This window comes from Megalops cyprinoides, chromosome 25 (assembly GCF_013368585.1).
Source record: "Megalops cyprinoides isolate fMegCyp1 chromosome 25, fMegCyp1.pri, whole genome shotgun sequence".
Classification (NCBI taxonomy): domain Eukaryota; kingdom Metazoa; phylum Chordata; class Actinopteri; order Elopiformes; family Megalopidae; genus Megalops; species Megalops cyprinoides.
Window position 1 is genome coordinate 15,302,258 of NC_050607.1, and position 16,348 is coordinate 15,318,605.

Below are 16,348 nucleotides of genomic sequence, written 5' to 3' on the forward strand. Positions count from 1 at the left end.
AGACTGAGTGCAATGCGGCAGACGTCTGGTTTCCGCTGTCCTCTGAGAAACTAAGATAAACCTTTGAACCACAAAAACCTGCTCAGGGCGGTTGGTTTTGGACGGCAGCGGGTATCTGTTTGATTACACCGTGTGCAGTGCGCTGGGAGCTGCGGCAGGTGCACCAGACCGACCAAAAAGCAGGCATCCTCGCTCACGACAGCATTAGCGTAGACGTACGAGAGGACAGGTCACTAACCCGCTTTGTAAAACAAGCAAAGTCTGTTTGTGGAGAGTACTTAACCTGTTTGAAAGATATCGGGTAGGGATGTTGTGTCCTACGTTAATGACCTTATTTTGTGCCACAAAAGTTATGAAAGTCATCATCATGCTAACACATATGTCATTTTTTTGTCCTAAAATTACTGGACATTCTGTCATTTAGTTGTGCTTTAAAAATTATGTCAGCTCGATGTGTGTTTTTATAAGACTGATTTTGAACAAATATTGTCCATTCTTAAATATGTGCTTTGTGCTAATGTCACATGGCCTACCGGCATGCTAAAACAATAAAGAGGGCAGTAGTTTCTAGCCAATCAAGATGACGGCTATTTGACTCTGGTGGTCCCGTTACCCCGAAACAGAAAAATAACGACCTGGACACCGTCTCACTCTGGAGAATTTGACAATCTGCCATGATCCAGACAGAGCTGTCCAGCGCTAGTTTGACATCTCGGGAATGCACGGAGGTCACTGGTTGTTTACACATGCGTAGCCTATTAGCGAGATTCGAAAGCCGGTCAAATCCTGGTTCGTCCTGTATATTGCATAAGTTTAGGTCATGGTCTTGCCAGTGCATCGAAAAGCAAGCTACTCGTTGATGTTTTGTACACAGTTTAGCAACTTTAAAGACATTGCATGTCTAATGACATTTTACTAACTCGGTTGGTTGCGATTTCATTCAGTTGAGTGTGTTTTTACTCAATCAAATAATTCCGCATTTTTATCCTTGTTTCGTAAATCTTATGAATGAAATACAAAACAATACGTAGATAATCGTAATAATAAAAAGGCATCATACGCTTGTTAATGAATTACAGTAGAGACAAGAATATAATTTCATGTTGTACATACAAGTATAAAAAAACAGAAGAATTTATGTGCATCGAAATTATTGCATCAGCTTTCTGCTGCGAAGCGGACAATACAGAGCCTGGACAGCTGAGTTCAGTCGAGTTTACATATGAGGCCCACAGAAAGGCGGGACGAGAGCAGAAAGGTAGCGCGCATTCCTTCGCCATTGGCACTGTGACGTTGCATAATCGGGCCGTGCCCCCACCGTTCCCACACTGTAAGCAAATCGCATGTGTGCTCGTAACTTCATGAATACTCGGGGGCGCGGATGGGGAAAGGTATCTAACCATGACCGCCATATTCATTACCTCGTGGAGTGAAAAAGGTACAGTAAAAATGGAGAGGAATAATAAAGATTGCATAAAAAAATATAATCAGACGTTTTACGAGCGAATCCGCCAGCGGTAAGTGCGCCCCGTACGCACGAGAGCCACATGCGCGGGGACATCATGAAAAAGAGGAAGTCGTGAGCGCGCACGCAAGCCGAGCTCGCAGAGGCTCGCACAGTGACGGGTATTTAGCAGTGCCGAGTTCAAGTGCTATACCACTGTCACACGGTCTGACAGACAGGTGTGCGTCGCCAGGAGCGCACGGCCACCGTCCTGCTGGACGCATCCTTTATTCTCTAATTCTGGAATAATTTTGAAATCGAAATACCCGCCATCATGTTGTGGACGGCTAACCAGTTCATTAGGAAATTTTCCACAAGCACCGTGAGTAGAATGATTACTGCTGCATTTCCACTGTTTTTACAGTGTAGAATATTTGAAATTTTGCACGATGTTCAACCAGTGATCATGTCGGAAGCACGTTTCGTTTAGCTGCGGAGGAAATCCTGATGGTGAATAGTTGTTGCACGTAAATCGTACGCTACTGTACACGGTAGTTTGCTTTGAGTCGTTACATTTGTGGTTTACACCGCAATTAAATAGCCGCTTCTCATGAGCTATTGGCGAATTTCTGCCTTTTTGCAAGCTTTTGCAAGATGCGTGTTCTGACACATGTTGCGATCATCAGTAAAAAGCACCGTCTGCATCGCCACGTTGCCTTATGGTTGCTGTCTGGATTATTACGTTTCAAATTATGAACGAGTTGCATCAGCAGACGTGAAATTCAGGGAACACGCACGGCGGATCGTGTTACGCTGTAGTTCATACTGTAACATTTGGGAGGGACGCGGAGAAGCAAACTTCACTTGATAACTATTACTCTTGCATTTTGTGCAACAAAAATGCAATTTAATTACGAGTAGGCCTCGAAAAATATATTCGCTAGCTAATGCTACATTTACAAACGAGCATTATTATCTTGGAGGGTGGCCAATGAAATGTGCCTGATTCATAATATAATAATAGCTTGAACGCGAAACATATTTCCAACCACCTGTTAAAAGTCAAGTGCAAAAATACATAAAATAGAGCAAATACAATTACATACTCGTGGTGGCATTCGTGTTTTTAATATTGCCAAAGTAACGGGTGTTACTATTGATCAGTATTGACATCATTAATGTCTGTTATAGGACGATATCTGTTTATTGGACTGGTATTTCACTAATGTACCAAATGAGTGAATATACACTGAACATTACTTGACAACCTATAACCTTCTAAGCCTGCGTCTTAGAATATACTACTGTATATAATGTATAATAAAATGCCAGTGACATTATATGTGGCATATTTTAAAATATGCTTTCTGATAACAATGGAGCAAGTTTGGCAGTATGCCACCTGTTTTTAAAGATGAGTCTGAGCATCAGGGCTTTTACACATTTCCTCTCGGCCAAAAAAATTATTCTGGTTGGATTTATGACTATGTGAAATATAAAACCAGCACACAACTGTACTCCCTTAAAAAGGAGCAGGGTCTGCCAACGGTAGATTTCCACTGTGTTATTTTTCCTTATCTACCTCACGCCGGTTGTCTTAATTGCCCTGATATATAAGACCCCGCAGTTGAAGGTTGTAGTGCTGAAACCTACTGTATATCTGCTCTTCTGCATGGCTGACCGTGTGTGTCGTAAGGGATTTACTAGACTGCATGATGCTATTTAGCCACACTAATGTAACACACATCAGAAGGTCGTGCAGTCTGCATTCTAGGAGGCATGGACCATTTAAAGTTTATGTGGAGGGGTAAATGTGTTGCCTGGCTTAGCATAGTATTGCAAGGGAAATGCTTTGTGATAGGAAAATGCTGAGATTTAACAGCAACATCAAACATTGTGTAACACAGCAAAGTAGTATTGCATCAATGTGGAGTGCTGGGTTGAATTGAAAAATAACAGATCGATAACAGCATTTGTGTGTTTGATGGTAGCGCACGCTCCAGCCGGAGTAAGTGGGACCTCATGGCCGAAGGGAAAATGAGCTTTGCAGACCTTCTCACACACTCCCTGTCTCTCCTCTCCACCAATGCAGGCATATTACCAAAATAAACTGAAGCTCGCCCTGATTGGCCAGAGCCTGTTTGGACAGGAAGTGTACACCAACTTGCGGAAGCAAGGCCACAAGGTGGTGGGCGTGTTCACCGTTCCAGATAAGGATGGGAAGGCGGACCCCCTGGGTGAGTGACAGTCAGAAAGGGGACCCCCCCCGGTCGGGTTCCCGAGCCCCTCCCTCTTTCCCCCTGCTCTCTTCTGATTGGTGCTCTCCATGTGATCCTGGGGCAGGCTGTGGAGGGGAGTGGAGCGGGAGGGAGTGAACCGTTTGGAATGCAGACCGCCAGCAGCACGTGGCCCTGAAAATAAACCGCACCCCGTTATCTCTCCATCCCACTGTTCTCAGCCTTCAGACGGGTGTGGATTGCGCCTGCACTGAAAATGTCTACAGCATCGCGGCTCTGGTCTTTGATAGAGAGAGCAGTTGTCACTCCACCTCACACCAGCATTAATACTACTAATACGATTACTATCATCGCTTTCTGGTTTGCAGAGATAATTTGCCATGCTAAAAATTTCAGTTCTTAGCTACATATTTAGTACCAGTTGGTACAGCTAGCTGGTCACCGGATTAGTTGAGGTACAGTGTCTGTCTAAAGGGTGAAATGGTGGGGTTGCTTGCAGGATTGAAACCTGTGGCCCTCAGATCTGAAGTGCAATGCCCAAACCACAACCTCTCAGGCCACTCCCTCTCCACATGGCTGTACTGCCTGCGTCTTTGGGTCACCAGCAGCCTCTACCTACAGCACAGGGCCTGGAAGCTGGCATTTCCCATGATGCTCTGCTCTCAGCTAGGGAAGCAGATGACTTAACCAACTGCCTCCATAGCAAATACTGTATGTAAAAGAAGTTCTATTCCTCATTATTTTCCTTTGTTCTGCTGAATCTACATTCTATTTAATTCACATTGGGGCCTTTTAAAATGGTCGCTAATGTACTTAGGGTTCCAGCCTTCTTATAGCATTCAGTGTTGATAATGCCTATTATTTTTGTCTTGTTTGTGAATCGTGATAGGACTTGTCCCGCGGGGAGCAGTGCCATGCCACATGAGAAAATATAAATGTAAAACTGTAGGATGCACTGCAGGTTCCTCCAAATTCTGTAGGACTCATAAAAAGAAGTGTTTAGTAAGTCACGCCGTGCAGTGGCCTCATTGTTTTGTTTCTGAGAAATCCAAGAAAGCCATTGAATGGCAATCTGGTGAAAAGTCCACAATTAGGGTTAGATATGATAGTTTCGTCATACGCGTTCAGGAATGTCAGGCTTTTTGGGCGCGAAGCGCAGACAATCCGCTCCTGCCGGTGCAGCGCGGGCATTCGGTAATTCAGGTATTTAGGCCAATGAGCTCACGCTCAGAAAAACTCCCTCGGCAAAGATCGGTGCACATTCATACGCAAACCGGAGAGCCCATCTGTTTGTGTTTTTCCCCCCTGAACAATGACCTCTGTGTGCTCGGTCGTGAAGAGCGATCGCTGTCACACACGCAGCGACGGACAGAAAGGCTTCTTTCAGAGGGCTTGCTTCCCGGAAAATGGGAGGCTTTTTGCTCTCTTATTAAGTAAAATAAGTTCTCATTAACTCTTGATTAAGCGTGAATTGTGGTAATTATCTCTAACAGGGTACATGGTGAATGACATGGAAAAAATAAAATTCTCTTTGCAATGAGAGCTATCATTTCAAAGGCTATTATTACATAATTGGTTTTGTTATGTGTGGTATCAAAGATATTATCATGTTTTAATTGCTGAAGGTATCAGCAGGAGAGGATATTATTCATAAAAAAATGTGATGCAAAATGGACTACTCTCCCTTGCTTTGTATAGCATAGACCATATATATGTATCTATTACCTTGACAACAAACAAGTATTAATGGGTGAATATAATGGCCCTTCTGTTTGATTAATAGATTATTTAGACTGATGCATATCCTCTTGTTACTACCTGTGTTTTACCACATGTGACGCATACACCAACTGTGAGGTCAGAGATATAACATGCTTTAGCGAAGGTCAACGTTGTCACTGTGGGCAAGACTGAGTCCAACCATGACCTGGCCACAAGTGCCCCATCCGGGACTGATAGAGCTGCTATGACATGCAGGGAGGGTTCCCGTTTTCCCTCAGAGAGACTCCTCCCCTCCTCTCATCACAAGTAATTTGTGATTAGCAGGCGAGGCAAAGTTCAGGTTTTGTCCAGCCTGGGGTGCAGGTGCAGGCTGAGCTCTGGACAGGTCAGAACCAGGGTGAGCCAGAGTCAGTAACTGGTCCTAGATCAGCAGTTATGGGCACCGTCTGCCTCCAGTCACCTTATACCCCTGCTTCTACTTGCACAGATGAGTTAGCATGCATAGCACAGGCCTGTATGTGTCGGGGTGGGGTGACATTCAGCATCTAATGTTAACCGCCATCTCCTGTATCTTCCCTACCCCTAGCCGTGGCAGCGGAGAAGGACGGCACGCCCGTGTTTAAGTTCCCCCGCTGGCGGGTGAAGGGGAAGCCCATCCCGGAGGTGGTGGAGGCCTACAAGGCGGTGGGGGCGGAGCTCAACGTCCTGCCCTTCTGCAGCCAGTTCATCCCCATGAACGTCATCGACCACCCCGCCCACGGCTCCATCATCTACCACCCCTCCATCCTGCCCCGGCACCGCGGGGCGTCCGCCATCAACTGGTGAGTGCCGGCACCAGATAGTAAAACCCTGCATGCTGTTTTGCAGGGGTTCAGAAAGGAGTAGATTTCCAGGATTCTTTTACACACCCTGTACATCTGAACTGGTCCTGCTTACCAGCACTCCATGATTTCGTCCAAGTTGTGCTTGGACAGTCAACAATGGATGGTTGGGTTAAAGGAATGGGAAGTGTTTGTGAAATAGTTGTTGTCAAAGATGCATAAAATATTAAACATTTTCATACTTCCATTTGTACAAATGGCACGTTATTGCGCAACACTGCTCTAATCTGAGATAAGGTAAGAGTGGGTAGCAAACAGTGTTCCTTCCTACAGTTAGGGGTGGTCTGTGCTTGACCAGTAAGAGAGGTGGGCAGGGATGGAGGTGGGTCAGTGGAAGTTTACTGACCTGGCTGAGACCGTATGACTGCTGGTGACCTCTGTGTAGTTATTAATAACTCGGGCCACGTGCAGATCCACGAAGGCCTTTTCAGGAATCACTGTTATCCACACTGTCTGCTCTGCTATCGGGTGTCCCTGCTGGTGGATTGACAGCATTCGGTTGGCACGAGGAGTATCTTCTCAACCACAACGGCTCTGGTTCTCATCCCAGTTCGGCAGTGCACCGCAGGAACTGGACTACCAAGCGGGTTATCGGTTCACTTCCTAAGTGGGGCCTGTCCATTCTCAGCCCTGGGAGAGGGCCTGTTTTTACCACCACTAAGTGACTTGTTTTAAATAGTCTGGCATAGCGGAAAAAGAACTGTGCCTTATCAGAAGGCTGTGGGTTCAAATCTCAGATCACCACCACCATTGTACTCTTAGGCTTGTCATTTTGCCATCGAGGCCTGTCACTGTTACCTGAACAGCCTGTTCTTCTCATTAAATGTGTTTTGTACCTATGTTTTTAAGATAGACGCTTAACCTGGCCTGCTTCAGGAAATATCCTTGTTTTTGAATTGAAGATATGTAAAAGATGTAAACTGTGCAAGAGACATGTTTTATAAAGAGATAAACAGAAATAACATGAAAAATGCCATTATCTTATGGCACCCACGGGTTGGTGACTGGTAACGGTGATTTGAGCTGTGCTGATTTGACGGTGATGCCCCTGTGCCCCCCGGGGGTGTGTTGCCAGGACGCTGATCGAGGGAGACAAGAAGGCCGGCTTCTCCATCTTCTGGGCGGACGACGGGCTGGACACGGGCCCCATACTGCTGCAGAGGGAGTGCCCCGTGGAGCCCAACGACACCGTGGACTCCCTGTACAACCGCTTCCTGTTCCCCGAGGGCATCAGGGCCATGGTAAGCACGGCGGCCAGGCTCAACTGCGCCACGGCCTTTTGTGTTTAAACACGCTCTCTCTCAGCTAGCCTTTGGCTAGGCCTGTCTTGATGAGGAAAAAAAAAAAACACCTGATCTGTTTTGAAACCAAGGGTTTAACCTATGAGCTCACTGGTGTCTGCATGCTTTCCAGCTCTGTCGAAAGTAAATATAATGATAGACTTAATATGAATTTCTTCTTAAAAAGATGCATGGTACAAAGTTCACAAGAATAGAAGCTTCTGGTGGAAGTGAAAAGAAAACAAAGCAGATGTATTGTTACAGTTACATTGTTACAATAAAGTTATTGTATAACCTCATTCTAAGTTAATGCTGAATCAGTGCATAGCACAGGTGGGTGTTTGATGTTGAATTTATGCATGGGGCAGGTACGTTTCTAACATTGCATTTTATGAATGAGGCAGGTAGGTTTCTAACATCACTTTTTGTGCGTGGGGCAGGTGGAGGCGGTCCAGCTCATCGCAGACGGGAAAGCCCCTCGTATCCCCCAGTCAGAGGAGGGGGCGAGCTACGAGGGTATACAGAAGAGGTCCAACTCGAAGGTGAGCCGCTGACTCAGGCACTGAGGGGCGTGGCCAGACTGGAGGAGGAGCTGGAGCCAAAGCAGGGATAGGCCCCATAGCGGAGCAGACGGAAGGTGTGAGAGCAGGGAGAGGCAGCACACATATTACTGTGCCAAGAAAATCTGGCAGCTGAATCCCAGCATGGCTTCTCTCAGGAGTGACCAGCTGAAACCTAACACTAGGGCCCCAGACATCATTAAACAGACAGCTAAAATCAGCACTACTTCTTGATTATCTTAACAAACTTCCTGTGGTAAGTGTTGTTCACTTGTGCGTTTAAAATGGTGTAGAAAAGCAAAGCGTGGAAGTGTCTCTAAACCATTTCTAAAGAGCAAGACTGTAGCCTGTGGCGATCGCTGTCCTGGAAGATGATCACGGGGTTGGGGCGTGTAAGAGAGACCACGGGGTAGAGGGTGAGCCTCGGGGTTTGCCCAACATTCCACAGCGGGAGGTGGTTATATTTAAGGCCGTTGTGCAACAGCCGGACAGCTGGCGGTCCTCCCTCTGCTTCCTGGAAGTGTATGAACGGAAGCTCTTGGGTGGTTGCCTTGATTGGCCCCACCTTCCCATTCGGAGGGGTCTCACACACTCCCCATGCTCTCTGCCCCCTCCCCAGCTCAACCTCGCTCAGCCCGCCGAGGCCATCCACAACTGGATCCGCGGCCACGACAAGGTCCCCGGGGCCTGGGTCGTCATCGACGGACAGGTACGGAGGCCCCGCCCGCGGCCCACGCACGCGCCACCAAGTGAGATCAAGTGTCACCTTTTTTGCCCTCAGCCTCTTGCTTTAATGCCCTGCGTATATGTGTCTGTGTATATTTGTGTGGTCTTCATGTATATGTATCGGTCTGTGTGTGATTGTGTGTGTGTGTGTTTCTGCAGCCTGTGACCCTGTACGGGTCGTCCCTGCTGGGTGGGGCTGTTCCCTCTGGTCAGCCCCTGGAGATCGAGGGCACCGCCCAGCCGGGCTTGATCACCAACAGCGGCCTGGTGCTGTACGGCTCCGACGGGAAAACGGTAAAACCCAGTCCTGTGGCAGTGTTGAGTGACTCCCTCAGAGTAGGACATCACAGTCTTCACAGTAGACAGTACTCCGTTACAGCGCAGCATCATTGAAGTGTTCTGTGGCGCCCTCTGTGTTTGTTACTGACTCCCAGCTGAGTGATCCCATGTTCCTCCTCAGCTCCTGGTGAAGAACCTGCAGTTTGAGGATGGAAAGATGATCCCAGCCTCCAAGTACTTCTCCTCTGGAGAGACTGCCAGCGTGGAGCTGACAGAGGAGGAGAAGAAGATGGCTGAAGAGATACGGGTATGCCAGACCACCGCTTTCAAGGACACAGAAGCTTTTCAGCTAATCTTTTGCCACCATCAAATGAGAGTAGTGATGATTCTTATTGTACATGTACTTAGCCGTCCCACACAAAAAAATACTCATTTTAGGAAGGTATGTTTTCTTACTGAAGGTTTTAAACAAAAAATCCCCCTTAATCCTGGTACATTTTGATTAAAGGGCATCTGGAAAGGTATTTTGAGCAACGTTCCAAAAATTGAGGACACCACAGATTTCTTCAAATCAGGAGCCGCTTCTATGGATGTGGTCAGGTCAGTTTTGTCTGGGAAGCCGAGACTGCAACACTTGTGTGTGTATATATGTGTGGGAGTGAGCTCAGTTGACCGGTGGCCTTGTTCTTCCTCCAGATTGGTGGAGGAGATCAAGCAGAAGTGCGGGAGTGTGGAGCTACAGAATGAGGATGTCTACATGGCCACCACCTTCCAGGACTTCATCCAGATGTTTGTCCGGAGGCTGCGGGGGGAGGACCAGGAGGAGGAGCTTGTTATTGACTATGTGAGTCAATCATCTCGCACCAGGAAAGAACCAAGTGGAAGGAGGAGGAGTCATGGTGCCTACCACAGATATTAAGCTTCACGAATAGGTGTACACACAAGGCACAACAATCTGAACTCCGAATCACAGTGACCTGCAGGATAGATGTTAGATCACACTGCTATATCTATCCAGTATGGCTGCTCTGACATGCATAATTTGAAAATTAGTACTCTAAATGACACATTAAATCAGGTATTTCTGTATCTGCACAGCCTCTTATCACTACTAAAAGAGTGATCACAATAACAGGAAGTGGGCTATCTTTGAGCTGGTCATGGCTGTAGATTTTGTTTTTATGTGGTCTCTGCTTAACCTTGTGGTGTTGGCATTGAGTATCAGTGTCACTGTTTCACCTCTGTTACCAGGCAACAAAAGACGTCAACAACATGACTGTAAAGATGCCTCACCAGTGCTTTATTAATGGGAAGTTTGAAGACGCGGAGAACGGAAAGACCTACGACACCATCAGCCCAACAGATGGTTCGGTTAGTACTGTTCCTCTGTGCACCCCTGTCCCCAGGACGTACTTGTGTGAAACACATCTGTCATGAGATGCCAGATCTCGGCCAATGGATGTTGGTGTCGGCTTCTCAGGTGATATGCAAGGTGTCGTACGCGTCGGTGGCGGACGTGGACAGGGCGGTGGCGGCAGCAAAGGAAGCCTTCGAGACCGGGCCTTGGGGAAGGATGAACCCACGCGACCGGGGCAGACTGCTGTACAGGTGAGATCACTGCTCCTGCTGCCCCCTAGAGGCCAACCTGGGAATTTCATCTTATCCCCTCACTATTGTGAGGTAGAGATGGAAACGTGTACAGTGCGCAGTATCAGTTCATTTCCTGCCTTGACTGAAATGTCACCACAGTTCTAGCCTGTTTTTTCACTGAAAGACCTCATGAAGTTTAATTCAATGGGAAGGAAGTGGTGTTTGTGTGTTCTGCTGGGATTCTGTGTATTTTGATGTGATAATAGACCACGAGGATCAAGCATATGTTCAACAATGAAAAGTGATGTGCACGCAAAGTAAAGTGACATGATGCAAAATCAGGAAAATGCTCTAAGTGCTTATGAATATAGCAGACTTAATCCAAACAGAGTACTTTAATAAATGGGCCCTGTATCCTCAGAATTCCTGAATTCATCTTGCCCTGTTGTGAACCCAGCTGTAGCCCCTCCACAGCTCACATCAGCAAAGACTCTCTCCATTACAACACAGCAGAATCTAACACTTCCACACGTCAGGATGGCATAGGTTCTTACCCTCCAATCTCCAGACTGGTATAGTGTCTCACCCTTTCCCCGTGTCCGCCCCTCTGCCCAGGCTGGCTGACCTGATGGAGGAGCATCAGGAGGAGCTGGCCACCATCGAGGCCATTGACTCAGGCGCTGTCTACACACTGGCCCTGAAGACCCACGTGGGCATGTCCATCCAGACCTTCCGCTACTTCGCCGGCTGGTGTGACAAGATCCAGGTAGGGCACGGCTCGCCCGGGCTGAACCAGCAAAGGGATGCTGGGAAAGATTCAATATGACATCTGGAGGGGTCTCTTCTCCCTTAGGGTACGACGATACCCATCAACCAGGCCAGGCCCAACCACAACCTGACCTTCACCAAGAAAGAGCCTTTGGGGTGAGTGATGCTGAGAATGCAGGAATCAGTACCTTTCATTCACATACAGTAAAGCTTGATTGTTAGAGAGCCCCTCAAAACAGGACTCAGGTTTGCTCAAGACAATACCCAACATTTGGCTGACCTCACGCGAAAAATCCTTGTCAAGAATATCTGAATGACTGAGGATCAGCTAAGTGTCCCTTTGGAAATGAAGTACACATATATGCATCAAGTACTGTTTCCGCATTCAGCCAGGAATGTTCAGACTGCATCTGTTTCAGTTAGGTCTCAAGCCCATAGAATGGTTGTGTAAAGGGTTTTCACAGTGACACCACTCTTGCTCTGTGACAGGGTATGCGCCATTGTCATCCCCTGGAACTACCCCCTCATGATGCTGGCGTGGAAAAGCGCAGCCTGTTTGGCAGCTGGAAACACACTGGTCCTGAAACCAGCTCAGGTAAACGCCCCTGCTACGGTCACACAGCCTGCATAAGTAGATACATGTCTCAGACAGTTACATACATTGACACTGAACCGTAGCATGCTAAGGTTAAAAGGTTATTTTAGAATGACTCCATAGTCTGAATACATTACACATTTAGAGTACACAATCAAGGCACACAACACACCATACACCCACGCTATTATTCACCAGCTGCCTGAATAAACTTGAGTCAAAACTAACCAGCTCCAATCTCCTTGATCTTCAGAATCCTTCAACTTCCTTAATTAAGAGCCAAGAGTCTGGCTCTTTAATAGCGACCCATTCCCAATAAAGAAAACTGCACCTGAAGCAGCACAAGAACATACAGTCTGGAACAGAAGGAAGTTTTGAGTCATACTGACTGTCTCACCTCTCACGCAGGTTACCCCATTAACAGCCCTGAAGTTTGCCGAACTGACAGTCAAAGCTGGTATTCCCAAGGGCGTGATCAACATTGTGCCTGGCTCAGGTAAAGAGACAGATAAATAGCGGGGGATTGTGGGAAGGCAGGGTCCTCCAGGAGACCCACAGAAGACCTTCACTGAACTGTGTGTCTCTCTCTTCTCTCAGGGGGTCTGGTGGGACAACGCATGTCTGACCATCCCGACATTCGCAAGCTGGGTTTCACCGGATCCACTCCAATCGGCAAACAGATCATGAAGAGGTACGAGAGGGTCTGCTACATATTTCTTTAATTTACCAGCTGCTGTAATGGTGTAAGTGCAACCATGTATTGTATCAAACTGACCTCTAAATACACATTTATATACTATACAAAGCCCAGTTTTCCTGAAGTAAAGTCATAGCCTTGAAAGCCATTGTTAAACGTGAGAAAAATGTTCATTTTGTTGAGAAAGAAAATACTGCATTGTGCTCAGTGTGAATTTCCTGTTTGCTTTGTGTATCACTTCCTGTTGCAGCTGTGCAGTCAGTAACCTGAAGAAGGTATCGTTGGAGCTGGGGGGAAAGTCCCCACTCATAATCTTTAGTGACTGTGACATGGACAAGGCTGTGCGAATGGTAAGGAAGCATTATTCCTACACTGCTTTTCCTAAAGAGTTGTAAACACACCTTCTGCTCAGGAATACCTCAGGAATCAGCCAAGTGTTATATGGCCCCACTACGACAGAACATTAAGTTTTGTGCTACAAAGTGATATTCCAGTAAAATACTGAAAGTGTAGGTTTTATAAGTTGGGTTCAAAAGAATTTTTTAGTGTGGTTAATAATTTTTTTTTTTTAAAGATGGTTTTAAAGATGGAGTTTTAGTTTTGTTTTGGTGTCAAATCATAAATGACACAAGAAAACAAATGACCAGCAGAAGCAGAAATTTGAATACCTCTAAGCATTTCAGAAAACACTCAAAGATTGAGTATATTCATTGTAAGCTAACCTGTAATTTAGAATTGTTTGTCTTTATATTACTATTTGCGTGATAAGGTCATTTAAACTTTCTGCTTTAGAAACGCCGGAAGCATAATGTTTCCAGGAAAGCTGGAAACAGGGCAAGTTAAACGTGTGGCCAGTGTGACAGCAGTCCTACCCCTTGCCCTGGGATTGTGGGTGTTAGAATCACGCCTGTCCTCGGTTCTCGGACTAGACTCAGATGAGCCTTTGCATAAGGTCTCTCCGTCCCTCTCCAGGGCATGAGCTCCGTGTTCTTCAACAAAGGGGAGAACTGCATCGCTGCTGGCCGGCTGTTTGTGGAGGAGGGCATTCACGACGAGTACATCAGCAGAGTGGTAAGATTTGATCTGATTACGTCAGACTTTCTTCTGCCTGTTCGATCCTGGGGACGCCGTGTACTGCGAGCCGCTGTGGCAAGGAGATGCTACTCAAAAGAACTGGAGCGCCTAATGTGGTTAGAACCACGTCTTTTGGTCAGGCAACGTCTGTCTGGTCCTTACACAAGTCCCCTGAACACCAGGGCTTCATCACTGTGACCATATTGACCGTGAGTGGCTGAGGAGGACTTCTAGAATGGTGTGCTGTTGCTGAGCATCTTCCTGTTACCCCTCAAAGGTGGAAGAGATCAAAAAGATGAAGATCGGCGACCCCTTGGACCGCTCCACAGACCACGGGCCTCAGAACCACAAGGCCCATTTGGAAAAGCTGCTGGAGTACTGCGAGATCGGGAAGAAGGAGGGGGCCACGCTGGTGTACGGGGGACGCCAGGTGGACAGGCCAGGTGGAGTATCCATTTGCCCCAGCTGTTGATCAGGCTGTCTCCATTCAACGCAGTCATGCTGAGTGTTGTTCTGTAACAGCTGCTCCATTTTAGTGCAGCTTAACTGACCTTCACCAACATGTCACATCGTCACGGCAGAAGAGGATATGAAAATGTTAGCCCAACAGGAAGCATAGGCGAAATTAATCATTCTTCTAATTTATACTTGAATAACTGACTAACATAACTAAATAACATGTTGCCAAAGTTTTTGTCCCATCTATAGTGTAAAAAATGGGATTTCTTATTGATAATGATCTTGTTATCCCTTTAAAATATAATGGTCTCTTTTAAATTCTGTGTGCTTTCTGTCTTTGTCTCACTGTGTTATTTTCTGTTAGGCTTCTTCATGGAGCCCACAGTCTTCACCGATGTGGAGGACCACATGTTCATTGCCAAAGAGGAGTCCTTCGGGCCCGTCATGGTTGTGTCCAAGTTTAAAGACGGGTAGGTCCATCTCTCAAATGTCTCAGTCAGTTTGAGCAACTGCGGTTTGCCATGAAGGACGGTACCTTACAGAATACGAGTGATATGTCTGCCCCCCCTCCAGGGACATTGACGGCGTTCTCGCGAGGGCGAACGACACAGAGTTCGGCCTGGCGTCGGGGGTCTTCACGCGCGACATCAACAAGGCCATGTACGTGAGCGAGCGCCTGGAGGCCGGCACCGTCTTCGTCAACACCTACAACAAGACCGACGTGGCCTCGCCCTTCGGTGGATTCAAGCAGTCTGGCTTCGGCAAGGACCTCGGTAAGTCTCTGCAGCAAGCGCACAGTTCTCTTTGGCTGGTTCAGTAGGGTTCAACTGAGTTCAAACCCTGAGGACACTGCCTTACAGAGTTTTGTTGCAGCTTATACAGCTCTCCAAGCAATGAATGGAAACTAAAAACTCACAGCCATATACTCTGTCAGCTCAGTGAGAGATGGCACAGATGTATTTCAGATAAATGAATCAAAAGGTTTTAAAGTAGTTGTGAAGGAGAGAGAGTCTGGGTCATCACATTGCTTTGATTCAAATGGAATTAAATGTATTCAAGAGCATAGAACTCATAGAACTCAGAGGGGCTGAGTCCATACCAGGGCCTTTATACTGAGAATGAGGGAGTCACCAGAGGGTATGGCGGTGTGTGAGAGACATGTTTGATAACTGCATCATTCTGCTCCTCCGTCCTCCGTAGGAGAGGAAGCCCTCCACGAATACCTCAGGACCAAAGCCGTGACGGTGGAATACTGAGGGAAACTCCCCTGCTGGACTCTGTTATTGATCACGAATCAACCAAGTACACAACTTTTCAAAGATCGATCCCCACCCTCACCCCCCCCCCCCCATCCCCCCTTTGGCTTTGCTCTTGCCAGGCTTCCTGAAAGAGCATCTCAAAAGAAACTGGCAAGCCTTCAGAAATTGCTGCTACAACTTCATTCACGTGCCTGCAGTTCATTTAAGGGACTTGTGAGTGTGTGTAGGGGAACACAGACTGTTCCATGACAAACTGAAGGAGAGCGAGCACACATGAAAACAAGGAGCGGATCTCAAGTTGCGAGGACCTGATTCAAACCATATCAGTAAGGATCAACACCTATGAAAAAAAGTTGTTGTCAATCACGTGGAAGATGCTTAAGAATGCTCAGAACAGATTTGTTTGTTCGCCGTATTTCTCATCTGGGAAAAGGTATTTATACAAGCCATTTTAATTTAGCAAGCACAAATAGGATTGTATTTATTTGGATAAAATCCTGTAGGTTTACATTTCTTTTTTATCTTATTGCTCAATTGAATTGGTCACGTAGAGGGAGAGGAGCTTCTCCCAACCTCTCGTCAAAACGATTTTTATATGTAGGCTACACTTTATTTTGAAGAGCCCTTTAATGTATTTATAACATTGCATTCCAGGCAACTTGGAATTGAACATATCAAATTTAGTTTCTGTATAAATAAATACTTTATTTTGAAAGCCATTTGATAATATACCTTGGCATTCGAGGAACCTGTGTATTGTGCGTTGTATTTGATGGT

The 16,348-nt window shown here is 46.6% G+C and overlaps 1 protein-coding gene across 1 annotated transcript; it reads left to right on the forward strand.

Annotated features, from left to right (window-relative positions):
* The first annotated feature begins 1,427 nt into the window (after nt 1-1,427).
* On the forward strand, nt 1,428-15,610 carry aldh1l2 (aldehyde dehydrogenase 1 family, member L2). The gene is made up of 23 exons (XM_036520086.1): nt 1,428-1,826; nt 3,537-3,681; nt 5,990-6,224; nt 7,360-7,525; nt 8,005-8,106; nt 8,744-8,833; nt 9,010-9,144; nt 9,311-9,436; nt 9,638-9,729; nt 9,826-9,973; nt 10,381-10,500; nt 10,610-10,737; nt 11,335-11,485; nt 11,573-11,643; nt 11,977-12,082; nt 12,491-12,578; nt 12,680-12,773; nt 13,030-13,129; nt 13,752-13,850; nt 14,131-14,296; nt 14,677-14,782; nt 14,886-15,085; nt 15,513-15,610. The coding sequence occupies exons 1-23, from the start codon at nt 1,779-1,781 to the stop codon at nt 15,566-15,568; spliced, it is 2,772 nt and encodes a 923-aa protein (XP_036375979.1). The 5' UTR covers nt 1,428-1,778; the 3' UTR covers nt 15,569-15,610.
* The last annotated feature ends 738 nt before the right edge of the window (nt 15,611-16,348 follow it).

Bases quoted from the DNA above. Each gene is read 5' to 3' on its own strand.
- aldh1l2 (XM_036520086.1), top strand. From the start codon at position 1,779: ATGTTGTGGACGGCTAACCAGTTCATTAGGAAATTTTCCACAAGCACC. The intron at 9,145-9,310 runs GTAAAACCCAGT...GTTCCTCCTCAG, and splicing joins ACGGCTCCGACGGGAAAACG to CTCCTGGTGAAGAACCTGCA. The intron at 13,130-13,751 runs GTAAGGAAGCAT...GTCCCTCTCCAG, and splicing joins TGGACAAGGCTGTGCGAATG to GGCATGAGCTCCGTGTTCTT.